Here is a 25847-nt window from a genome sequence, read left to right as displayed (position 1 = left end):
TTGTGGTTTAATCTGTGTTTGAAATTTGACTGAGGGACCTTACAATTATCTGCATGTGTGGGGTACAGAGAGGAGGTAGTCATTAAAAAATAATGTTAAACACTATTATTGCACACAGAGTGAGTCCAAGCAACTTATTATGTGACTTGTTGAGCATATTTTTACTCCTAAACTTATTTAGGCTTGCCATAACAAAGGTGTTGAATACTTGACTCAATACATTTCAGTTTTCATTTTTAATTAAATTGTTAACATAAAATGTAAAAATAATAATAATAATAATTTAAAAAGGGGTGTTGTGTGTAGGCCAGCGGCCCAAACAATCCAAATGGAATCCATTTTAAATCCAGGCTGTTCTTTCTGAAGGAACTGTAGATATATACTTTTGAGGAAACAAATGTGTAGTTTAGCAGGTTGTCATCATAGTATCAACGCTTACCTTTGCAGGATTTGTATTTCTTTGCTCAGAAAAGTTGGAGGGCCAAATGAAATCACTCTTGGGCCCACGAACCACCAGTTGGGGAACCCTGGTATAAATGTATGGGTCTCTCTCTTATGGAGCCTTTCTCTATTTCTGTCTGTCTCTATCATGCTGAACAGGGATGAGTTAACCCCTTTCTCTCTCTCTCTGAACAGTTCAGGATGCTGGGTTGGACGCGTTAGCCGCCGTCATCAGCCGACAGAAGCTGATGGGTCAGGATATAGGCAACGAGCTGGACGAGCAGAATGGTAAGGAGGGGTGTGTGTGTCTGTCTGTGTGTGTGGTACATCTACTATTGCTTCTGCAACCTACTCAACCTGCGTCAATCAGATAAGTCCACCCTACCTTTCAGCCCTACAGTAAGACACAAGCTCTTTATCATATTATGTGTGTGTCTCTCCCTAACAAGGGGAGGGTGTATATAGTTCATGCATAGTTCTACCAGCCACAACCCTACTCCAAACCACTGTGTGAAATCAATCAGACACGCTATTATTTCAGTCATGGAACAGGGGTCCGTACCCTTTACTGGTGCTCCAAACCACCTTGGTCAGAGTCACAGAATTAAGTGGCACCTCAAATGGCACCCGGTTACCTACAAAGTGCGCTACGTTTGACCAGATCCTGGTCAAAAATAGTGCGCCGAATAGGGTGTCATTTGGGACGGAGACGATGTATGTCTATGGTTAATGTGGCCTCAGGGTGAGCTCTCAGAAAACGTCTAGCCGTCCTTGGAGAAGCGCTCTGCTGGGGGTGGATCTGTGACTGTGTCAGGCTGTATGGTCTGGTTAGGAGGAATGTAAACATCTAGCCGTCCTTGGAGAAGCGCTCTGCTGGGGGTGGATCTGTGACTGTGTCAGGCTGTATGGTCTGGTTAGGAGGAATGTAAACATCTAGCCGTCCTGGAGAAGCGCTCTGCTTCGGGGGTGGATCTGTGACTGTGTCAGGCTGTATGGTCTGGTTAGGAGGAATGTAAACATCTAGCCGTCCTGGAGAAGCGCTCTGCTGGGGTGGATCTGTGACTGTGTCAGGCTGTATGGTCTGGTTAGGAGGAATGTAAACATCTAGCCGTCCTTCTAGAAGAGCTCTGCTGGGGTGGATCTGTGACTCAGGCTGTGGTCTGGTTAGGGAGGAATGTAAACATCTAGCTCTGCTTTGGGGGTGGATCTGTGACTGTGTCAGGCTGTATGGTCTGGTTAGGAGGAATGTAAACATCTAGCCGTCCTTCTAGAAGAGCTCTGCTGGGGGTGGATCTTTGACTGCGTCAGGCTGTATGGTCTGGTTAGGAGGAATGTAAACATCTAGCCGTCCTTGGAGAAGCTCTCTGCTGGGGGTGGATCTGTGACTGTGTCAGGCTGTATGGTCTGGTTAGGAGGAATGTAAACATCTAGCCGTCCTTCTAGAAGCGCTCTGCTGGGGGTGGATCTGTGACTGTGTCAGGCTGTATGGTCTGGTTAGGAGGAATGTAAACATCTAGCCGTCCTTCTAGAAGCGCTCTGCTGGGGGTGGATCTGTGACTGTGTCAGGCTGTATGGTCTGGTTAGGAGGAATGTAAACATCTAGCCGTCCTTGGAGAAGCGCTCTGCTTCGGGTGGATCTGTGACTGCGTCAGGCTGTATGGTCTGGTTAGGAGGAATGTAAACATCTAGCCGTCCTGGAGAAGCGCTCTGCTGGGGGTGGATCTGTGACTGGCTGTATGGTCTGGTTAGGAGGAATGTAAACATCTAGCCGTCCTGGAGAAGCGCTCTGCTTTGGGTGGATCTGTGACTGTGTCAGGCTGTATGGTCTGGTTAGGAGGTCATCTAGCCGTCCTAGCTCTGCTGGGGGTGGATCTGTGACTGTGTCAGGCTGTATGGTCTGGTTAAGGAATGTAAACATCTAGCCGTCCTTCTAGAAGCGCTCTGCTGGGGGTGGATCTGTGACTGTGTCAGGCTGTATGGTCTGGTTAGGAGGAATGTAAACATCTAGCCGTCCTTCTAGAAGAGCTCTGCTGGGGGTGGATCTGTGACTGTGTCAGGCTGTATGGTCTGGTTAGGAGGAATGTAAACATCTAGCCGTCCTTCTAGAAGAGCTCTGCTGGGGGTGGATCTGTGACTGTGTCAGGCTGTATGGTCTGGTTAGGAGGAATGTAAACATCTAGCCGTCCTGGAGAAGCGCTCTGCTGGGGGTGGATCTGTGACTGTGTCAGGCTGTATGGTCTGGTTAGGAATGTAAACATCTAGCCGTCCTTCTAGAAGCGCTCTGCTGGGGGTGGATCTGTGACTGTGTCAGGCTGTATGGTCTGGTTAGGAGGAATGCTCTAGCCGTCCTTGAGAAGCTCTCTATCTGGACTCTGTCAGGCTGTATGGTCTGGTTAGGAGGAATGTAAACATCTAGCCGTCCTTCTAGAAGAGCTCTGCTGGGGGTGGATCTGTGACTGTGTCAGGCTGTATGGTCTGGTTAGGAGGAATGTAAACATCTAGCCGTCCTTCTAGAAGAGCTCTGCTGGGGGTGGATCTGTGACTGTGTCAGGCTGTATGGTCTGGTTAGGAGGAATGTAAACATCTAGCCGAGAAGCGCTCTCTGTGGATCTGTGACTGTGTCAGGCTGTATGGTCTGGTTAGGAGGAATGTAAACATCTAGCCATCCTTGGAGAAGCTCTCTGCTGGGGGGGATCTGGACTCTCAGGCTGTATGGTCTGGTTAGGAGGAATGTAAACATCTAGGTCTGTCTGCTTTGGGTGGATGGACTGTGTCAGGCTGGGTCTGGTTAGGAGGAATGTAAACATCTAGCCGTCCTTGGAGAAGCGCTCTGCTGGGGGTGGATCTGTGACTGTGTCAGGCTGTATGGTCTGGTTAGGAGGAATGTAAACATCTAGCCGTCCTTGGAGAAGCGCTCTGCTGGGGGTGGATCTGTGACTGTGTCAGGCTGTATGGTCTGGTTAGGAGGAATGTAAACATCTAGCCGTCCTTCTAGAAGAGCTCTGCTGGGGGTGGATCTGTGACTGTGTCAGGCTGTATGGTCTGGTTAGGAGGAATGTAAACATCTAGCCGTCCTTCTAGAAGCGCTCTGCTGGGGGTGGATCTGTGACTGTGTCAGGCTGTATGGTCTGGTTAGGAGGAATGTAAACATCTAGCCGTCCTTGGAGAAGCGCTCTGCTGGGGGTGGATCTGTGACTGTGTCAGGCTGTATGGTCTGGTTAGGAGGAATGTAAACATGCCGTCCTTGGAAGCTCTTAGGAGGAGGAATGTAAACATCTAGCCGTCCTTCTAGAAGCGCTCTGCTGGGGGTGGATCTGTGACTGTGTCAGGCTGTATGGTCTGGTTAGGAGGAATGTAAACATCTAGCCGTCCTTGGAGAAGCTCTCTGCTGGGGGTGGATCTGTGACTGTGTCAGGCTGTATGGTCTGGTTAGGAGGAATGTAAACATCTAGCCGTCCTTCTAGAAGCGCTCTGCTGGGGGTGGATCTGTGACTGTGTCAGGCTGTATGGTCTGGTTAGGAGGAATGTAAACATCTAGCCATCCTTGGAGAAGCTCTCTGCTGGGGGTGGATCTGTGACTGTGTCAGGCTGTATGGTCTGGTTAGGAGGAATGTAAACATCTAGCCGTCCTGGAGAAGCGCTCTGCTGGGGGTGGATCTGTGACTGTGTCAGGCTGTATGGTCTGGTTAGGAGGAATGTAAACATCTAGCCGTCCTTGGAGAAGCGCTCTGCTGGGGGTGGATCTGTGACTGTGTCAGGCTGTATGGTCTGGTTAGGAGGAATGTAAACATCTAGCCGTCCTTGGAGAAGCTCTCTGCTGGGGGTGGATCTGTGACTGTGTCAGGCTGTATGGTCTGGTTAGGAGGAATGTAAACATCTAGCCGTCCTTGGAGAAGCGCTCTGCTGGGGGTGGATCTGTGACTGTGTCAGGCTGTATGGTCTGGTTAGGAGGAATGTAAACATCTAGCCGTCCTTGGAGAAGCGCTCTGCTGGGGGTGGATCTGTGACTGTGTCAGGCTGTATGGTCTGGTTAGGAGGAATGTAAACATCTAGCCAGGCTGCTGGGGGTGGATCTGTGACTGTGTCAGGCTGTATGGTCTGGTTAGGAGGAATGTAAACATCTAGCCGTCCTTGGAGAAGCGCTCTGCTTCGGGTGGATCTGTGACTGCGTCAGGCTGTATGGTCTGGTTAGGAGGAATGTGAGCTTCCTGACTCACTGTTTTAATGCGTTTGCCGAGAGAGTCAAGTGCTGTCCTGGAATCAGATCCGCTTTGAGGTAATGTCTGTGTTGCTGTAAATAGCTCTGTCATAGGAGGCAGACGGCGGGCAGAAGGCAGGTCTGAGCATATCGCTCCGGTTCGTCTACAGATGGAGGCACTTGAGAAAAGGTTGTAGGATGCCAGATAGTCATCATCCGCCTCTCGCAGGACCATTAGATCTCATTGTTTCCTCAACTGTACACTACATCTCAACTATACATTTCTTAGTTGTAACCACAAGAGACTCCAGTGTCGCCTGATTATTCGTTTTAAATGTCCAATGCAGCCGTTTTTATCTCGATATCAAATCATTTCTGGGTAACATTTAAGTACCTTACTGGGATTGTTTTCAATAAAACCAATCTAAAATGAACAAAAATAGCTTTTGTAGCGAAGAACATTTCTTCAGCAACAATTTTGCTTGGACTGTCTGGGAGTGGTCTGAGTGGGGAGGGGAAAATGGAAAACTTGCTGTTATTGGCAGAGTAGTTTGGGACTCTGTTTCTTATTGGTGTATTAACTCATTTACCATCTGGTGTTGTCACCAGGTATTCCAAACAGGCAGACATTTCAGGCTGCCTTTTCAAACAGCACTTACACTAAAAGGGCATTACCATCATTTTCACAGTATTATTCTAACATCCTAGTGTGGAAATATATATAAAACACAAGAAAATATTTTTTGACTGCACTTTTTTTTAAAGCCCCCCCCCAAAAACGATCACTTGCCACTTTTGACCTTTTGTCTACATTCAAAGCGATGTTTTCTGAGGACAGAACAGGTTAGGGCCCTCGTGATGTGTGGAGGACACCCAAAGCCCATAGGAGGCAGAGGAAAGATGCTTGGTGTCACTGTATATTGACTGTAGAGCGTATAGAGTGAGTGGGCTTAGTGGTCTGATAGAGGAACGTTACACAGAGTTCATTAGTTCCTGCTTGCTGTTCTTGGCATGTTCCCGGGCCGCACCACAACGCCACAACCCCGGGGGCCAGACAATTAGTGGGCCGTTGGACTAAATGGTGCTTTTCTTTCCTCCGCCATGAGCACAATGTGATGACATGATTGATGTTCTCTCCCTAAAGAGCCCAGACTCCTTCCTCTGGGACATTGTAAATGTAGGCTACATCCCAATAATGTTAAATGGCTTCTTAGTTATCTTGTTTTAGCTATCGATGGTCATAACGGAGAGGAGCGGATGAAGCCATAGCCCCAAAATCACACCACTTTTGTTTATATTGTTCAGCCATTTTGATGGACACCGATGAATATTCTATGCATATTTCAATGTATTTATAGTGTGTTTGTTTGAGACGGCCAGTTCCAAGTTCGGTCAGATGACTTTGTATGGTCCTTTTCTGAGGCTGTGCTCCGATCCCACAGGGATGTGTAATCGAATGACCTTTTGAGATGGAAACAAACGAGTTTCCCTTCTGCTGCTGGGAACAAACAGTAGACGTTTGGCCTGCGATCCTCCCCGAGTCAGAGAGAGGGTAGCTAACGGCTTGATTGTTTCAGCCTGCTCTCCTCTCACCTTATTGAGCTAGAGAGGGATCATTGGTTCCCCTTTAATCCTCAAGAGTCCGAACCGGCGCATTTTTTTTCCCTCTTTTCGCCTTTCTTTTTTAAGTGCGTGGCGTCACAGTGTTTCCAATAACGAGACCTCGGGGCGGGAAAAACGTCCGACGCGGCGGCTGTAAGTGGAACTAAGAGTCCAGACTAAGAGTCCAGACCCGATGCCCCCGCAGCAAGCGGGTCATCGAATGAAAGGCGAATGAAATCTTCAGCCCTGATACAAAGTGGCTTTCATATTTTAGCGAGGTAGTCCACATTCCCCTAAAGTGCACTTTGTCCAAAGATTTTGATAACGGCTCTCTTTCACTCTTTCCATATTTTCGATCACGACCGACTGCTTCTCCAAACGCTGCCTAGTCCCCTGTGCATGTTCGAACCTCTAACCAGGTCCGCCTGGTTGAAGTTGAAACCAAACCCGGCAAATGAGTGTTAGGAGGCCAGCCTGGTCACACGGACCGGCCCACCTGTATGCCTGTCCCCGGGGGTATTACTTAGAGGTGATAAACAGAGGGATGAGGTGGGGGGGGTGGGCTCCAATAGTGGATCAGTCCAACATCTTGCAGTCTCCACCGGCTTCCCATCTGAATTTACAGTGGGGCTCTCAGAGTTCACGAGACCAACTGACTATAACTCACCCGGTCTCACACACAGGCCCTCAGGGCTCTAGAGCCTTCAGGCTTCCCTCGCTTTCTCTCTTCCTCCCCTCGTTACCTCTGCCCTTCTCCTCTCCCTTCTCTGTATTTTCTCCCCTTATGCCTCGATCCCACCGACAGTGTCGTTGCATTTTGGTAAAGCAGAAGTACATTAGTTTCCAACTGAGCGCCGCGTTTGCCTTGCAGCATTGCGTTGCAGAGGCAGTTGCAGTGTGTTCTGTGTGATGCAGACGTTGGATTTCTCCAACGTCTGCATCAATCTGTGTGCGTAGACGGCTTGGCAGAAATGGTAGCAGAAGGTGAATGTTGAACTTTTGTTGCACACACATCCCGAGGATGCCACGTACCATTTTGCGCAATAACGCTATGGGTGTGATCGAGGCATTAACCTCTCTTTTACCCTCTCTTTCCTCTATCTTTCTCTCTCTCACTTTAATTTCCATACCCCTCTCTCCACCTCCTCTCTCCACCTACCCTTCTCTCTCCCTCCTCCCTCCTCTCTCCACCTACCCCTCTCTCCCTCCTCTCTCCACCTACCCCTCTCTCTCTACCTACCCTTCTCTCTCCCTCCTCCCTCCTCTCTCCACCTACCCCTCTCCCTCCTCTCTCTCCACCTACCCCTCTCTCTCCCTCCTCCTCCCTCTCTCTCCACCTACCCTCCACTCCCCCCCTCCTCCCTCCTCTCTCCCACCTACCCCTCTCTCCCTCCTCTCTCTCCACCTACCCCTCTCTCTCCCTCCTCTCTCTCCACCTACCCCTCTCTCTCCCCCTCTCTCCACCTACCCCTTTCTCTCCCTCCTCTCTCTCCACCTACCCCTCTCTACCACCTCCCCTCTCTCTCCAACTACCCCTCTCTCCACCTCCCCTCTCTCCACCTACCCCCTCTCTCCACCTACCCCTCTCTCCACCTCCTCTCTCTCTCCACCTACCCCTCTCTTCCTCTCTCCACCTACCCCTCTCTCTCCCTCCTCCTCTCTCCCACCTACCCCTTCTCCCTCCTCCCTCCCCTCCCCCTCCTCTCTCCACCTACCCCTACCCCCTCTCTCTCCCTCCTCCTCCTCCACCTACCCCTCTCTCCCTCCTCTCTCCCACCTACCCCCTCTCTCTCCCTCCTCTCTCTCCCACCTACCCCTCTCTCCCTCCTCTCTCCCACCTACCCCTTCTCCCTCCCCTCCCTCCTCTCCCTCTCTCTCCACCTACCCCTCTCTCTACCTCCTCTCTCTCCAACTACCCCTCTCTCCACCTCTCCAACTCCCCTCTCTCCACCCCTCTCTCTCCACCTACCCCCTTCCACCTCCTCTCTCTCCACCTACCCTCCTCTCTCTCCACCTACCCCTCTCTCTACCTCCTCTCTTTCCACCTACCCCTCTCTCCACCTCCTCTCTCTCCACCTACCCTTCTCTCTCCCTCCTCTCTCCACCTACCCCTCTCTCTCCCTCCTCTCTCCCACCTACCCCTCTCTCTCCCTCCTCTCTCCACCTACCCCTCTCTCTCCCTCCTCTCTCTCCCCCTACCCCTCTCTCTCCCTCCTCTCTCTCCACCTACTCCTCTCTCTCCACCTACCCCTCTCTCTCCCTCCTCTCTCTCCACCTACCCCTCTCTCTCCCTCCTCTCTCTCCACCTACCCCTCTCTCTCCCTCCTCTCTCTCCACCTACCCCTCTCTCTCCCTCCTCTCTCCCACCTACCCCTCTCTCTACCTCCTCTCTCTCCACTCTCCACTCCTTCTTCTCTCTCTCCCCTCTGTGTGAGTTATGGCCGAGATGTCATGGTCCCAGAAGAGGTGTGGGGCAGGTGGGAAAATAGGATATATCACACAGCGTTGTGAGCAGGGGAGGCCAGGGAAGGACTTCAAACAGCCAGGCATACTGATTGTTATTGTCCTGGGAGTTCCCATTCTTGATTTAGGGTCTGAACAGTCCGCATAGGGCCCCACAGGCCTTGCAGGGTGCTGGGGGAGAGGAAGCCGTGGCTGCAGGCTGGAGAAACTGGTGAGTGACTTGAATCCGCACCAAATCAAGCCATGCCACCCTGAAGACATCATACCACCCAGGTTCTGATGGGCATACTGTATTTGATGGTACAATTAAGAATGTGCTGGTGTTTTAAAAAGGTCTTTAAGCTATAGGGCTATATACACAAATGCATGATGGAATGCGGGCCTGCAGGCACGCACACACTCAGGGAACACACACTCACACACACACACACACTCACACACACATCTACCTAACAGAACAGTTAATGCTTTATATGCGCTTATATGAGACACAGAGGTTCGATTAATGTTTTCTGCATACTTCATGAGAATAAGCGTTTGGAATGTTTTTCTTGCCGAGTTGTACTTAAATGACCCGTATTATTGCTTCGTACAGCTTTGTAGGTGCTGCATTTCTTACTTGTATTAAATGACAAAATCGACAACGTAAAAAGTAACAGGATAGCATAATGCTTATGGAGAGGCAGAGAAAATGTTTTTCATTTGAAAAGCCTAGACTCTGACAGTTCGAGTGTTCCCTCTCTCCGTCTTTTTAGGGGTTCTGTTTTTGTCCTGATCTCAGTCCTGTTGCAGTGTTTCCCTGTAAATAGATTAAGCTCTGTGCCCGGAGCTGGCCTCTGACCTGAGTGCAGTGGAGGTTGCAGTCGGCTCCTTTTTTGGGAAAGAGCTTGAAGCCAGGGTCATCTGTGAAGGTGACCTGTTATGAGTGTAAGAAATGAACCCTCGGCCCTCGGGTTTCTCTTCCAGCCCCGTCTTTAAAAAATCATAATGAAATGGTGAGGAAGAGTTGAGCAAAGTAGAGTACCAATTTCAATCCCCAAGCTTTGCAGGTGTGAACTGTGAAGACAAGAAATACTTTATTTTTTTGTCTTCAATACCTATAAAAAGAAAAGGTGAATCTTAAGTTTTTGGGTGTGAAGATTATTTATGATGTGTATCATCACCAGGCGTATTCACATTTCTGACATGATGTGGCAGAAATCAACCATATTTCTTTCTTTCCAAATTCATGTGCCTGTGCGTCTCACAAAATGTTCTATGTCAACAAAATTATTATTTTTTGCTGCTAGAATCAACTTTGTTTGACTTTATTGGTGTTGATATTTCTCTGATTCGGGTCTGGAACAATGACATCAGCCCGTGTCACAGTGGTCTGTGATTATGAGTGACGGCCAGTCTTGTAAAAGTGGGTCTTTTCGCGGGGCTGTGGAGGGTTCCAGCTGTCGAGACTAGTTTTCCACAATACACCCTCACTTTGGTTGGATTAACCAGGGAAATGGGGGTGTGTGATTAAGCGTTTGTGCACACACACACACACACACACACACACACACACACACACACACACACACACACACACACACACACACACACACACCATTTCATTCCAGGGTTTGTCTCTCTTCCCGATTACAAGCCTCATTAAAAATCCAACATAGTCGACGTGGGCTGATCAAATGGATGGATGAGTTCATTTATTTTCCACACACTGTTTGATGCTATTTGATCAGCCCATTTATTTTCCACACACTGTTTGATACTATTTGATCAGCCCATTTATTTTCCACACACTGTTTGATGCTATTTGATCAGCCCATTTATTTTCCACACACTGTTTGATACTATTTGATCAGCCCATTTATTTTCCACACACTGTTTGATACTATTTGATCAGCCCATTTATTTTCCACACACTGTTTGATGCTATTTGATCAGCCCATTTATTTTCCACACACTGTTTGATGCTATTTGATCAGCCCATTTATTTTCCACACACTGTTTGATGCTATTTGATCAGCCCATTTATTTTCCACACACTGTTTGATACTATTTGATCAGCCCATTTATTTTCCACACACTGTTTGATGCTATTTGATCAGCCCATTTATTTTCCACACACTGTTTGATACTATTTGATCAGCCCATTTATTTTCCACACACTGTTTGATGCTTTTGATCAGCCCATTTATTTTCCACACACTGTTTGATACTATTTGATCAGCCCATTTATTTTCCACACACTGTTTGATGCTATTTGATCAGCCCATTTATTTTCCACATGCTATTTGATCAGCCCATTTATTTTCCACACACTGTTTGATGCTATTTGATCAGCCCATTTATTTTCCACACACTGTTTGATGCTATTTGATCAGCCCATTTATTTTCCACACACTGTTTGATACTATTTGATCAGCCCATTTATTTTCCACACACTGTTTGATACTATTTGATCAGCCCATTTATTTTCCACACACTGTTTGATACTATTTGATCAGCCCATTTATTTTCCACACACTGTTTGATACTATTTGATCAGCCCATTTATTTTCCACACACTGTTTGATGCTATTTGATCAGCCCATTTATTTTCCACACACTGTTTGATGCTATTTGATCAGCCCATTTATTTTCCACACACTGTTTGATACTATTTGATCAGCCCATTTATTTTCCACACACTGTTTGATGCTATTTGATCAGCCCATTTATTTTCCACACCCTGTTTGATGCTATTTGATCAGCCCATTTATTTTCCACACACTGTTTGATGCTATTTGATCAGCCCATTTATTTTCCACACCCTGTTTGATGCTATTTGATCAGCCCATTTATTTTCCACACACTGTTTGATGCTATTTGATCAACACAGTTTCCTGCTAAACCGAGCCCCTTCAACCCCCGCACACACAAACCTTTCAGAGGAATCAGCCACTGCTGTTTGTTCCATTTTCTTTCCTTCCTCTTTCCTCCACCTCTTCTCCACTTTAATAACTAGACTGTGGTCCCGCGACGACTCCCCCAAATGTCCAGCCGGGACCTCTGTGGGTACTCCTGCCTGGCTCTGCTTTGCTAATAACACTCTGAGTGGATTTCACCATCGCTAGGCAACACGGTGTCCATGTCTTTCTGTTAGAGGGCTATATTTTTGTACAGAAGTGAGCTCATTCGGAACAGAGAGAGGGAAACAAAACTTAATTTAGATTAAGATCTGCCGGTGGAACATGGCGGACAGATCCAGAATGAAGAACGCCTTGAACAGCTAACAATGCACGTGACCTAAACATCCAGGATTGTTATGTCTAACAATCTTAGGAAGTGTCAGACGTGTATCCTTTTCTGTATGAGTAAGTGATCATAATAGGAGTCTATCGTAATAGGAGTCTATTGTCAGTGTTGAGTGTTGAGGATGGGCCTATGGGCTAGCCTGGTACCCAGATCTGTTTTGTGCGGTATAGCCAACTCTTATGGTTGTTTTGGAGAATGTTTGGCATGACAATGACCATACCGTATATAGGACCTGTGAAGATGGCACACAGATCTGCGACCAGGCTATCTCTAGCCCTCAATAGTTAGCACCGACTACCACCCTCGCTCTTTGTAAAGGAGTCTTTATGCTGGGGGGGGGAAAGGAAATATGATTCTATGATATAGAATTAGTCTGTTATTTCCCACTAATAATTACATCATTGATTCACTGCTGCATCATTAGAGTCAAGGCCGGGGAACTCTAATGAGGTCCAAATAAATAGTGGAACCCGGGAAGATTCTGGACCGTTTGTTAGAACTGCTGGAAGACCAGTGACCACACCAGTGGGGTGGTCAACCCTGGCTGTGGAGAACAGAGCTCTTGGTCTCACTCTTCAGAGAAACAGTCCCGCGAACCAATAAACGTACGCTAATGGCGGCGCTCGCCGTCAGGTCAGAGCCGGGTTGCGGGGCGAAGTCGGCAATTGATTTAACACCCGTCCTCTTGGCTCCAGCTGCGAGCCAAGGGTAGGGTGGTCAGGTAACACCGTAGTAGGGCGTGGGGAGGAAGAAGAAGGAGGGGTGGGGTTGGTGTTTGTGTCACGAAAATGGGTGTCGTCGTCGTCATACATGAAGACACGCCCAACTCTTGTCTGGTGTCGCTGAGCTTTGAGTAGCAGTTACAGAGGGTGGATATGACCAACTGACTTGGTGGTTGGAGTTTGACACGACTCAGCCCCACATAGTTGGAAAGAGTGAGGATTCTTTGTGTACTAGATATAAGAAAGTACACTGTGTATACCTTCAAGCCTAACACCTTAAAACAAGTCTGTTGGTGGTTCATGGACAGTTCTACGGTTCAGGTTCAGTGTTATGGTGCTTTGGAACGCTGAACGTGTCAAGTGCTACTGCTGGCTGCCGTGTCGTACCCTCTCTCATTGAAGAATAGCCTCATTTGACTTGAGTCACACTATGTTACTTTCCACAAATCTCTCTCTTCAGTGAAGGTGTCCTGTGGAAGCCCTCCTTTCTGTAACAGTCTCAGAGCATGTACATATTTAGTCACTTCCTCTGAGTCGGGGGTTTTATAGGTCAGAGTAGGGACACTGATCTAAGGTCAGTTTAATATTTTCTTTCCTTTTGATTATGGTTCGGATTTGGGGAGGGTAAGCTGACCCTAAATCAGTACCTAGGGTCTGCCTCAGCTTTTAAAACCGGGTTCATGCCCACTTGGTGACTGTGACTCTCTAAACTTCTGACTCAGATGGAAAATATTTTCTGAAAGGCCTGGGAACTTGCCAGAGGTTTTGTGGACAGAACTCTGGGCGAGAAGGTGGTGGGCAGAACAGGTCTTTCCATATGCAGTCATTTTAATAGCCTTTGGGGGGGAATGGACATTTGAAATGACGTATTCCGAATATCTCACAGCAGTTACGCTTCTCTCCTGCTTCTTTCTCATAGAGATCATCTGACGAATGTGATCAAGTTGTAATTGAGCAAGATCTGGGAACAACCAATCCAGCGGGAGAAGCTGGTTAAAACCACGTCATTATCCAGGATAATGTCTACATTATCTGGGAATGTCTACTGTGCAGACTAGCGCTGCTGTAGGAATGTGAATTCACTGCCCACCCCATTCATAATGACACTGCTCTGTGATCGAGTGACAAAAAATAGCCAAGGCGGGAAAATGCTAGACGGGCCTCCTGTTTGACAAATCCTGACCTGGACGCGATCGATCATATGCCTCTATATGCCATCTTCTTGTCCCATGCGATGGTAGTTGCATCCGTCTCTGTCTGGGGCACAGTGTCACTACGGCAGAGTGGAAGGGGACAAAGTAACAATGAGGTGGTGAAGGGGATTCAGGCAAGGGCAAGCGACCGCGACAGCATGGTGATGAATGATCTTCTGTTTGCGTCCGCTAGCAAATTAGTATGTGGGAACTCAAAGGGTTTCTGGAGAAGGTAGCTTCATCATTCAAACGTCTACTTAAGTTTTCCCTGTGAGATTGATTCACTCTTTTTCACTTCTTCGTACAGCTTCGTCTTCTTTGACATTCCATTTGTTGGCCTTGCATGTGCCATGTCCCCGATTTTTGCAAATGGTTTCACTATTTTCACTTCCCAATGACCTCTTGTGTGAGGTTCCATTTGCTTGTCTTGCACTGTCTCACAAATGGCTGGTGAGGCGTTTGGTCGGTTTCTCCGATCCTTTTTTTTGTTTTGTTTTCCAGAGGGGGTTTGTGACAAACATGAGGTGGTCAGGATGGAATCACAAAGACAGTCCAGCTGGAGGAGAGAGCTATGCGGCAAACTGCCATTCATGTATTAAAGAGTACAATTCAACGCAACCGTCAGGATTGATTAAGTCATATACTTTGCATGGAAGTCCAAGCTTTGGAACTCTGGATCTTCTTCAGGTTGTGTCGGAGTACCGTAGCTTGGTCCCAGATCTGTTTGTGCCGTCTTGCCAACTCCTGTGATCATTGGCGCGACCCCACATGACCGCACAGACAGATCTGGGACCAGGCTAGTGTAGTACTGCCTCAACCATCGAGTGATTTAAAGAGATGTTATCCCAATGCATGGATTCCTCTGCCAATGGCCAACGGTGGTTTGTGAAGAAAGACCACATACCTAAATGAGTGTCTAATGTTTATTTATGTGGCTGAACTGGAGAAGTGCCAATAGGCTGATTCTCCAGTCACACATTCAACAGTATTATATAGCGACACTGGGGGAAAAGGGGTCATACCTGGCATCGCTCGGGGCTTTCCATGTGTTATACACGTTGGAATAGTTAGTGTTTTGGGTGACACAGTAATTGCCGTTCCTCTCATCTCAGGCACGTCCCATGATTCATATGCAGTTTGGGCTCTGAAACAGCAGACCAAGAATACACAGACGATCTCTGTGTAGATCTGTATTGTGGTCGAGGCTAAACAACTTGTTTTCCCTGTGCAAGTGGCAGTCTACTGTTAACCATTAAAATACTGTCGCAGCTCGGAGACCTCGATAAAAGCTGTAGTTTCTGTCTGAGAGTGAGAAAGAGGAGGGAGCGAGAGAGAATTCTCAGATTTATTGTATTTAAATGTTTTGTTTTTATAGATGCCATAAAGCACGTAGGAGGTATTCCCGCCGTCGGTCCAGGCCGCTGTCTTGCTCGGAGGATCTTGGCTTTGATTAGCTGCTGTACATCTGGAACGAATGTGGCGCTCCGCTCGTGACAGTCATTAGCAACACACACACACATATACACACACACACACACACTAGCAGCAGAAATGAGACCCACATTAAAAGGCAACTTGCAAGAATTCCCAGACGCCGGAAAAGAGGAGTGATCTATGGGTGTGCAAACTATGTGATGGAGAGGGGGCGAAGCACGACCCGGAGAGGGACATTTTACACCTCTTCACACATTCTTTGTCATGTTAGGACAACTGTACGGAAAGTAAATAGAATTATTTAGGAAAGTCCATTCTTTTTTCTCTCTCTCTCTCTTTTGCACCAATAATGTCAGTACAACAAGGGCAATGTAAATGTATATCGCAGGTTCTGGCACATTCACAAACATGCGCGATAAGAGGCATATGTGTATAAAGAAGTGTAATTAACAATAATTTGCCGCGGAATATGAACGAGATGACAAGATAAAAAGCGAGCTGTTTTCAAAACACACTGAGGAATGGCAATGCATTGCAATGCGGTGAACCGTAATTTAACTTTAATGATCATTTACCCTTTTAACACAATTAGCTCGATTAGGAATGTGGCCTTGTTTAGCTCGCTTCACCACCAGAGAGGGAACGGCTGTGAAAGAAGAGGCGGGCTCTCAAAAGCTCTTGTTCGTGTATTTCTTTCTTTCTTTTCCCATTTTGTTGGTCGTCTGTTCTAATTGGCTAAGGGATTGCCAGTGCTGTAGAGCCCTATGGATCGAATGACCCTGAGTCTGCTTTTAAAGGGAACGGCGAAGCCTGTCCACGGCTAATTGTGCTTGGAATAGCTGGATAAAAAACTCAACCCAAGACAATTCAACCCTGCGTATATCGCCCGTTAAGCACAGCCTTTGCAGTAACACATCCACAGCATCCTCGAATAAACCGTTACTAGTGCCAACTTTCCTCCTGACACTTTTGTCAGCAATTAAAAAGACTGCTAGCTGACAACTGTCCTCACTGTGGGGATGTTATTGGTCTTAAAGGGATGAGTGTGTTTGATGAGCGTCTTTGAATGATTTCCAGGGGATGTGAAGATTAGCTGGCTGCCTCTCCGTCTCGTACTCCAGTATAAAGAGTTACTCATCGAGTTACTCATCAACCAGTTGCATCCGACCACCCGTCCCTACTTTTGGCGTGGGTGAAAGTGGAGACTGATGAAGAAGCTCTCTGGTCCAACACGTTGGTCTGACGCACACACGCAGGCGGGCGCACTCAACACACACACACACACACACACACTGTTTCTCTCTGATGGAGACAACTCACCACCCCACAGCAGCAGCCCAGGGCAGGGCGTCAGAGACCGAGGTGTCGCCCGGCTCCAGCTCATCTGCACCACGTCTGTTTCTCAACGGGGCCCCAGATCACCTCCAGATGTCCCCTAGCTCAGAGCCCTGTCCTGGGCCCAGAGAGTCAGTGGGAGAGGCTCCTCGGTCCTCCCCTCACAACAACCACATCCAGATTGCCTGGCAGTGACACGCTCATTCGCAAACTATCAATTGTGTATTTAATCCCTTGGAAAACCACAAACTAATAAGCAGTAATAAGCAGTAAAAATAAGCAGTAATAAGCAGTAAAAATAAGCAGTAATAAGCAGTAAAAATAAGCAGTAATAAGCAGTAAAAATAAGCAGTAATTAGCAGTAAAAATAAGCAGTAATTAGCAGTAAAAACTCCATGTAAGGAAAGTAAACTATGATTTCACCAGCAGGCTCATCCCCCCCGTTTGGTTCAAGTCGTTCTCATTACCGTGTCTTTGAGTAATCTGCCTCTTTTTAAAGTGTCTTAGGTGGTGTTAAGGTTTTAAAATGGCTTCTTGTTACACTGCGCAACACACATCAATCAGATGCTTGAGTCCTGTTGCCTATTAAGGTCAAGGAGGGACTTCAATCAAACTCTAAATGTGTTTTGAAAAATGACATTGTTTTATCTCAGTGTCAGAACAATCCTTTGTCACTTCTCCTTCACTTAAAGCTTGCATTTTCACAGTTTTGTGTGTTTGCCATAGTGTGGGTTCGACTGAATTCCAGCATCGATCGACCTCCCTGCGTTTGACCCAGAACTTCTCTTCAGGTGCCTTGACAGCACCGACCTCACTAGCTCCTCCTCAGAAGCCAAGGGGTTAACTCTATACTGACCGTACCTTCGTTCACATACCCGTGTCACCGACATTACTTTTCAAGGAGCGTTACCTCACCACAGTGGTATGTGTTCGATTTACCGCCAAACTGACCTTAACGTCTTAATATCGCTCTGTAATGTCCCCCAGGAGGGCTTCATCGCAGATTGCCCCATGGGGAAGGGAAAGTGCATTTGCCATGTGGTGGGGTTGCAATTTCAGCTGGCAGTTTCCCTTTTGGTGGAGGGCAAAGGATTCCCTGCAATTTAATGTTACTTTGTCCCTGGCTCAGCTCTCGCTTGGCTCTGCCGGGCCTCGTCGGCTAACGTGAGTGACAGCGAGAACAAATCTCCCACTCTGTTTACTTAATCGCTAACCACTCCGGGTTTTGGAAGCCACATCCAACGGTTTGGAACCCGCCGGGGATCTCGGTGGAGTGAATGTATTTAAAGTACCGCCTCTTCTTCGCCACTCGTCTGGAGGTAAAGTGGGTCACCCCATATAACGAGTGGAAAGGGCTTAGACGTACCCACCATCTCAGTCCAGCAGGTGGTTCCCATTTTGGCAGGGCTAAAGGGGCAGAGACCTTCATCTACTCTCCCTTTTTAATAGAGAGAATATTCACCACTGTTACTTTTTAACATGCCACACATATGGAATATACATTGTGTATTGGGCATGTGTTCTCACTCAGGTTGTGATTAGTGAATAGGATAGGTTCGTACGAGTGTGACCGGGTGGCTGAGGGGAGGCTCAAGCTACCTGTTGGGGTTGGGTGAAATGTTACACAGTCAAATCGAACTCGGTTCATGGGCTTAGAGATGGGCTCTAAGCATGGGCTTAGAAATACACCGTGCAATGGCATTGAAGCAAGGCAGCCTAGAGACGGGTCATTTTCCAATGATTTCATCCCATGGAGAGAAAGAGTGGGTGTGAGAGAGATGGGAGGGGGGTGCTTTTGGAAGAAGCAGCCAGTTGAACCACACAGCAGGGACTCATTAGAAGCCATTCATCACAGCCGATGCAGAGAAACGGGGAGACGGAGCTAGGAAAAGAGAGGGAGGCTTCATGTTTGAATTAGGTAATGCTTCATTAGCGTCTCAAAGTCTTTGGTGAGCTTTTGAAGGGCGTCGTTCCATAAGTGAAAATGTGGAGGATGTGATGGGGGGGCTCCAGACACCAGGCTTGTTCACAGTCTCTCGGCGATGGGAACGCACGCCTCTTTAGGCTGTTGAAAATGCGGCGCACACATGTTTTACAGCGGAATTGTTGGGGATGGTGGAATTGTTTGTTCGTCTGTAAAGACACCTTACTAAACACATTTTAAATGGAATTTGTCTAATTGTCAATTCAAGTCAGGGGAGTGTCATTGCCAAGTTGTAGCCTACTTATTACGTTTGATTTGAAGTTTGTCCCATCGTACATTTTGGGGGGCTTCCATGAAGTATTAGATATTGCATGAAATGAAATCCATCTGATATTGCCGTGCTGTAATCCTGGAACATTGTAGTCGTGTGAATCCCGTCTTCTGTTCCAGCCCTTTGCCCTTTGCCCTTTGCCTGACAAGTGTCTGACATCACCTGTGAAGATTACTCATCTGAGTTACCGCCATCATGTGACCAATGGCTATCGGGTAAACCCTCAAGTCTTCGCAGAGACTCGCAACCAGTCCCAATCAAAGACTTAAAGAGCAGTTCAAAGGCTTTAATCGTATGATTATTTGAAACCCGCGGCGGATGAGTGTCGCTTATCCGACTTTGTTTCCAAGATAAGGCTTTTGACATGCTTCAAAAGAGGACATCCTGTTTCTGTCCACTCTATTTGATCTATGGTCCCATGTGTGAAATCCACAAGACAAACACATGGAGTGGAGGGTTTGATAAAAGTCGTCATCTTCACGGCTCCCTCCCTGCAATGGTACGGCGAGCTTCAAAAGCAGTTTGCCCTCACAAATGAGCTCTTTTTAGACTCGTTTCGTTAAAGGTTGAGGAGCGCTCTCTGTGTTGTGTCTCTCCGATCGCCTACGCTCGGATGAACAACCAAGTCCTTTTGATCTAGTCCAGCGTCTTATTTTTCTCCTCTGTTATGGTTTTGGCTTAATACTGTTGCCGTTTGATTCTCGGTCGCTGCTGTTCCGTTTCCCAACCAGGTGGTGTAAAAATATATGTTTTATGGAGGCCTGCGTCCTGAGAAAAAGGCAGAATTCCCACAATGTGAACAGGAATAATACACTAAGTGCACAAAATATTAGGAACACCTGCTTTTTCCATGACATCGACTGACCAGGTGAATCCAGGTGAAAGCTATGATCCCTTATTGATGTCACTTGTTAAAACCACTTCAATCAGTGTAGATGAACGGGAGGAGACGGGTTAAAGAAGGATTTTTAAGCCTTGAGACGATTGAGACAGGATTGGCTATGTGTGCATTTCAGAGGTTGAATGGGAAAGACAGAATATTTAAGTGCCTTTAGGTGTTCCTCATGCTTCATACACTTCGTGTATATTGTTCCAGGATCCACGACAGCAAAGTGTTTGTGTTAAAAGATACAGAGTGAAATGTTGCGGAAGAGCAAAGGTGTTACCTGTACCTACCTGTTGTCAGGGTGAAGTAGAGTAGACACAAGGTGTTACTGTACCTACCTGTTGTCAGGGTGAAGTAGAGCAGACACAAGGTGTTACTGTACCTGCCTGTTGTTAGGGTGAAGTAGAGTAGACACAAGGTGTTACTGTACCTACCTGTTGTCAGGGTGAAGTAGAGTAGACACAAGGTGTTACTGTACCTACCTGTTGTCAGGGTGAAGTAGAGTAGACACAAGGTGTTACTGTACCTACCTGTTGTCAGGGTGAAGTAGAGTAGACACAAGGTGTTACTGTACCTACCTGTTGTCAGGGTGAAGTAGAGTAGACACAAGGTGTTACTGTACCTACCTGTTGTCAGGGTGAAGTAGAGTAGACACAAGGTGTTACTGTACCTACCTGTTGTCAGGGTGAAGTAGAGTAGACACAAGGTGTTACTGTACCTACCTGTTGTCAGGGTTAACCTACCTGTCAGGGTGAGTAGAGTAGACACAAGGTGTTACTGTACCTACCTGTTGTCAGGGTGAAGTAGAGTAGACACAAGGTGTTACTGTACCTACCTGTTGTCAGGGTGAAGTAGAGTAGACACAAGGTGTTACTGTACCTACCTGTTGTCAGGTTGAAGTAGAGTAGACACAAGGTGTTACTGTACCTACCTGTTGTCAGGGTGAAGTAGAGTAGACACAAGGTGTTACTGTACCTACCTGTTGTCAGGGTGAAGTAGAGTAGACACAAGGTGTTACTGTACCTACCTGTTGTCAGGGTGAAGTAGAGTAGACACAAGGTGTTACTGTACCTACCTGTTGTCAGGGTGAAGTAGAGTAGACACAAGGTGTTACTGTACCTACCTGTTGTCAGGGTGAAGTAGAGTAGACACAAGGTGTTACTGTACCTACCTGTTGTCAGGGTGAAGTAGAGTAGACACAAGGTGTTACTGTACCTACCTGTTGTCAGGGTGAAGTAGAGTAGACACAAGGTGTTACTGTACCTACCTGTTGTCAGGGTGAAGTAGAGTAGACACAAGGTGTTACTGTACCTACCTGTTGTCAGGGTGAAGTAGAGTAGACACAAGGTGTTACTGTACCTACCTGTTGTCAGGGTGAAGTAGAGTAGACACAAGGTGTTACTGTACCTACCTGTTGTCAGGGTGAAGTAGAGTAGACACAAGGTGTTACTGTACCTACCTGTTGTCAGGGTGAAGTAGAGTAGACACAAGGTGTTACTGTACCTACCTGTTGTCAGGGTGAAGTAGAGTAGACACAAGGTGTTACTGTTACTGTACCTACCTGTTGTCAGGGTGAAGTAGAGTAGACACAAGGTGTTACTGTACCTACCTGTTGTCAGGGTGAAGTAGAGTAGACACAAGGTGTTACTGTACCTACCTGTTGTCAGGGTGAAGTAGAGTAGACACAAGGTGTTACTGTACCTACCTGTTGTCAGGGTGAAGTAGAGTAGACACAAGGTGTTACTGTACCTACCTGTTGTCAGGGTGAAGTAGAGTAGACACAAGGTGTTACTGTACCTACCTGTTGTCAGGGTGAAGTAGAGTAGACACAAGGTGTTACTGTACCTACCTGTTGTCAGGGTGAAGTAGAGTAGACACAAGGTGTTACTGTACCTACCTGTTGTCAGGGTGAAGTAGAGTAGACACAAGGTGTTACTGTACCTACCTGTTGTCAGGGTGAAGTAGAGTAGACACAAGGTGTTACTGTACCTACCTGTTGTCAGGGTGAAGTAGAGTAGACACAAGGTGTTACTGTACCTACCTGTTGTCAGGGTGAAGTAGAGTAGACCTGTTACTGTACCTACCTGTTGTCAGGGTGAAGTAGAGTAGACACAAGGTGTTACTGTACCTGCCTGTTGTCAGGGTGAAGTAGAGTAGACACAAGGTGTTACTGTACCTGCCTGTTGTTAGGGTGAAGTAGAGTAGACACAAGGTGTTACTGTACCTGCCTGTTGTTAGGGTGAAGTAGAGTAGACACAAGGTGTTACTGTACCTACCTGTTGTCAGGGTGAAGTAGAGTAGACACAAGGTGTTACCTGTACCTACCTGTTGTCAGGGTGAAGTAGAGTAGACACAAGGTGTTACTGTACCTACCTGTTGTCAGGGTGAAGTAGAGTAGACACAAGGTGTTACTGTACCTGCCTGTTGTTAGGGTGAAGTAGAGTAGACACAAGGTGTTACTGTACCTGCCTGTTGTTAGGGTGAAGTAGAGTAGACACAAGGTGTTACTGTACCTACCTGTTGTCAGGGTGAAGTAGAGTAGACACAAGGTGTTACCTGTACCTACCTGTTGTCAGGGTGAAGTAGAGTAGACACAAGGTGTTACTGTACCTACCTGTTGTCAGGTTGAAGTAGAGTAGACACAAGGTGTTACTGTACCTACCTGTTGTCAGGGTGAAGTAGAGTAGACACAAGGTGTTACTGTACCTACCTGTTGTCAGGGTGAAGTAGAGTAGACACAAGGTGTTACTGTACCTACCTGTTGTCAGGGTGAAGTAGAGTAGACACAAGGTGTTACTGTACCTACCTGTTGTCAGGGTGAAGTAGAGTAGACACAAGGTGTTACTGTACCTACCTGTTGTCAGGGTGAAGTAGAGTAGACACAAGGTGTTACTGTACCTAGCTGTTGTCAGGGTGAAGTAGAGTAGACACAAGGTGTTACTGTACCTACCTGTTGTCAGGGTGAAGTAGAGTAGACACAAGGTGTTACCTGTACCTGCCTGTTGTCAGGGTGAAGTAGAGTAGACACAAGGTGTTACTGTACCTGCCTGTTGTTAGGGTGAAGTAGAGTAGACACAAGGTGTTACTGTACCTACCTGTTGTCAGGGTGAAGTAGAGTAGACACAAGGTGTTACTGTACCTACCTGTTGTCAGGGTGAAGTAGAGTAGACACAAGGTGTTACCTGTACCTACCTGTTGTCAGGGTGAATTAGAGCAGACACAAGGTGTTACTGTACCTGCCTGTTGTCAGGGTGAAGTAGAGTAGACACAAGGTGTTACTGTACCTGCCTGTTGTTAGGGTGAAGTAGAGTAGACACAAGGTGTTACTGTACCTACCTGTTGTCAGGGTGAAGTAGAGTAGACACAAGGTGTTACTGTACCTACCTGTTGTCAGGGTGAAGTAGAGTAGACACAAGGTGTTACTGTACCTACCTGTTGTCAGGGTGAAGTAGAGTAGACACAAGGTGTTACTGTACCTACCTGTTGTCAGGGTGAAGTAGAGTAGACACAAGGTGAATGATCTAGAATAGTCTTCCCAGGGGGTTCGTGCACTGACTGGCGTGTGGATGGGGTCTGATACTGGCTGGAGGACAGAGTCCAGACAGATACAGATCTCGACATCACAGGGCACGCCGGTGTTTCATCTTACCGCTCCCTCCCTATGGCAGCTTCTGTTTCTATGGCTCTCTGCCAGCCGAGGCCATATAGGAAGGAACATCAGCCTGGTACACACTACCTTTTTGACCTTTCAGTCACAACATAACCATATGGTTATCTATACAGAGGTGTCTTGAACACAACGACCAGAACACGAGGAGGACGCTGACTGTCTGGTCAGTGTGCTGGTTGGCTGCTGCCCTGTGCGGTACAGTGTGCTGTAATTTAGCTACCTCGCCACCAGTGGGCAGTAAAGGAGACGACAGCTGAGACTGTTCTGATGAAGAAAGGGGAGGTTTTGCCGGGATTTGTGGATTTGAGGGGAGGTTTTGGGAGGAGGGAAAGTTGTAAAATATCAATTAAGGTTTGTTAATTTGTTTTGTACCTCAGAGGAGGTTTCCCTGTCTGTAAGCGATCACCACCTACTCATGTTCCTCATCAGTGGTAAGGGCTCTCTGTAATTATACAGCATCTGCACCCGCAGCTGTGGAGACGATTGCTGCATAATATTCCCCTAAAAGCCCCTTCTTTTCACTTAGTTTTCCTATGTACGTTATGTGATGGCATTTAGATAGGTTGCGCTTGTGTATGTTCAGTACATGAGTGTGTGTGCGCCTTGTGTGTGCGTGAATCCGTTTGCGCGTGTGCACGCTTGCAGCATGTTTCGGTGTGTGTTTTGGTGGTGAAATACCTTCTTTGGTGTCCAGAAGCTACATAGGGGGGTGAGGGGTATTTTTCCTGTATGGATGTTTTTTCAGGAACACTGTGCCTAAACATTTATTCTGGCGTGAGCTACAACAGCACATAGTCCTGCCACGGCCCAAGTTTGTGGGTTTTAAACATTTTAATAGAGGGACTTTTACCACAATAGTATCCCCACCTCTCTCTCTCTCTCTCTCTCTCTCTCTCTCGCTCTCTCTCTCTCTCTGTGTGTCTGTCTGTCTCCTCACACACACACAATCTCTCTGTCTGTGTGTCTGTCTCTGTCTCTGTCTCACACACACAATCTCTCTCTCTGTCTCTCTCTGTGTCTCTGTGTCTCTGTGTCTCTGTGTCTCTGTGTCTCTGTGTCTCTCTGTCTCTGTCTCTCTCTCTGTCTCTCTCTCTGTATCTCTTTGTCTCTCTCTGTCTCTTTCTGTCTCTCTCTAACCCACAGTTTATAATGGTATCATAAATTAAAATAACATAAATAAAAACAGCTTCAGGGAAGCTTTCAGAAGGGAAAATAACATGTTGTGTATGTTTGAAGGTGACTTAATCATTTCACCTACTTGCTGTTATTTTAGTCGTTGTATGAAGTGCTATGGGATTTTTACAAGCCAATGATATCACCCCTATCAGAGGTGTTATGGAGTTCTTCTGATCCAATCAAAACTTTGAACCCAGGTCACAGCATAGATCAGCAGCAGACTTCAGGTGCACTGTGGTAACGTACTGGAACTTGGAGCCCTGTGACATGTAAGGAACCATTCGAAAGGGCAGTCATGCTAAAGGCAACCCAGCATGCAAAACAACGCTGGATTCTGGTTGTAAACCGGATTGGCCCGCTTGGAAGTACATCCTGTTGGCCTTACCCTTTTGCCCCCTAATGTCTTACTCAGCTCATAGATGTCACTGACTTAAGTCTCTCTTCACATGAGTCATTCTCCGATTTGTCAAGTTATCGTGATACTTTTTATTTTATTTTTAATACTCCGTACCAAAACTGTCTCTTGTTACACATTCCTGTACTCTGAGTGGCTAAACAACAGCTGGCGGTGGAATCCTTTTTCCATAACAAAACGTCTCCATCATAGTTTCCTGTTTGAGACACATCTTTCCTCTGGACTTCTTCTCCACTGTCAATGGACAGTAAGGGACTTGGCGTTATTATGGATGGTGAATCGTCACTCTGGACCCAGACACGGGTCCTGGCAGAATGTGTGTGTGTGTTAAACGGGCCCTGTCTGCGCGTCAAAGTCCCACTACAACCCGTAGCAGGCATTCAGACACACTCCGTGTACTGCCGGGAAGCTCAGCTCAGCACCACAGGGGTGCAGTATAACTTAGTCCAGATTTGTTTTGTCGGTGAGAAACATACCGTCTCTGCGGGTGGTGTTTACACAGCACACTCACATTGACAATACCTACAGGGTGTTTCTACAGCACTGCTGTGTCAGGCCAGCGAGACGATGCGAGATCCTGGCAACGACCTAATGCTTTACTGCGTCTGTGTCCTCTGTAATCGGTCCAGAGTTTGTGTTTCCTGTTGCACTGTTCCACTTTTCCCTAATAATGATAACAGCATGGTCATTTAGCCGACACTTGTATGCAAAACGATTTACAGAACTGTCAACCAATTCTTAGTCGATGTGTCCCTTGCGGAACACCCAC

The 25847-nt window shown here is 47.1% G+C and overlaps 1 protein-coding gene across 1 annotated transcript in view; it reads left to right on the top strand.

Moving 5' to 3' along the window:
* LOC118389303 (syntaxin-8-like) overlaps positions 1-25847 on the top strand; it is a 58756-nt gene that overhangs the window by 11667 nt on the left and 21242 nt on the right. Inside the window, exon 6 of the mRNA XM_035779220.2 lies at positions 637-729. Within this exon, the coding sequence (XP_035635113.1) occupies positions 637-729 (93 nt within the window). The remainder of the gene's footprint in view (positions 1-636; positions 730-25847) is intronic.

Source organism: Oncorhynchus keta, chromosome 32, assembly GCF_023373465.1.
Source record: "Oncorhynchus keta strain PuntledgeMale-10-30-2019 chromosome 32, Oket_V2, whole genome shotgun sequence".
NCBI lineage: Eukaryota > Metazoa > Chordata > Actinopteri > Salmoniformes > Salmonidae > Oncorhynchus > Oncorhynchus keta.
The sequence above is the reverse complement of the archived record's forward strand: the minus strand, read 5'-3'. Positions and strand labels throughout refer to the sequence as shown.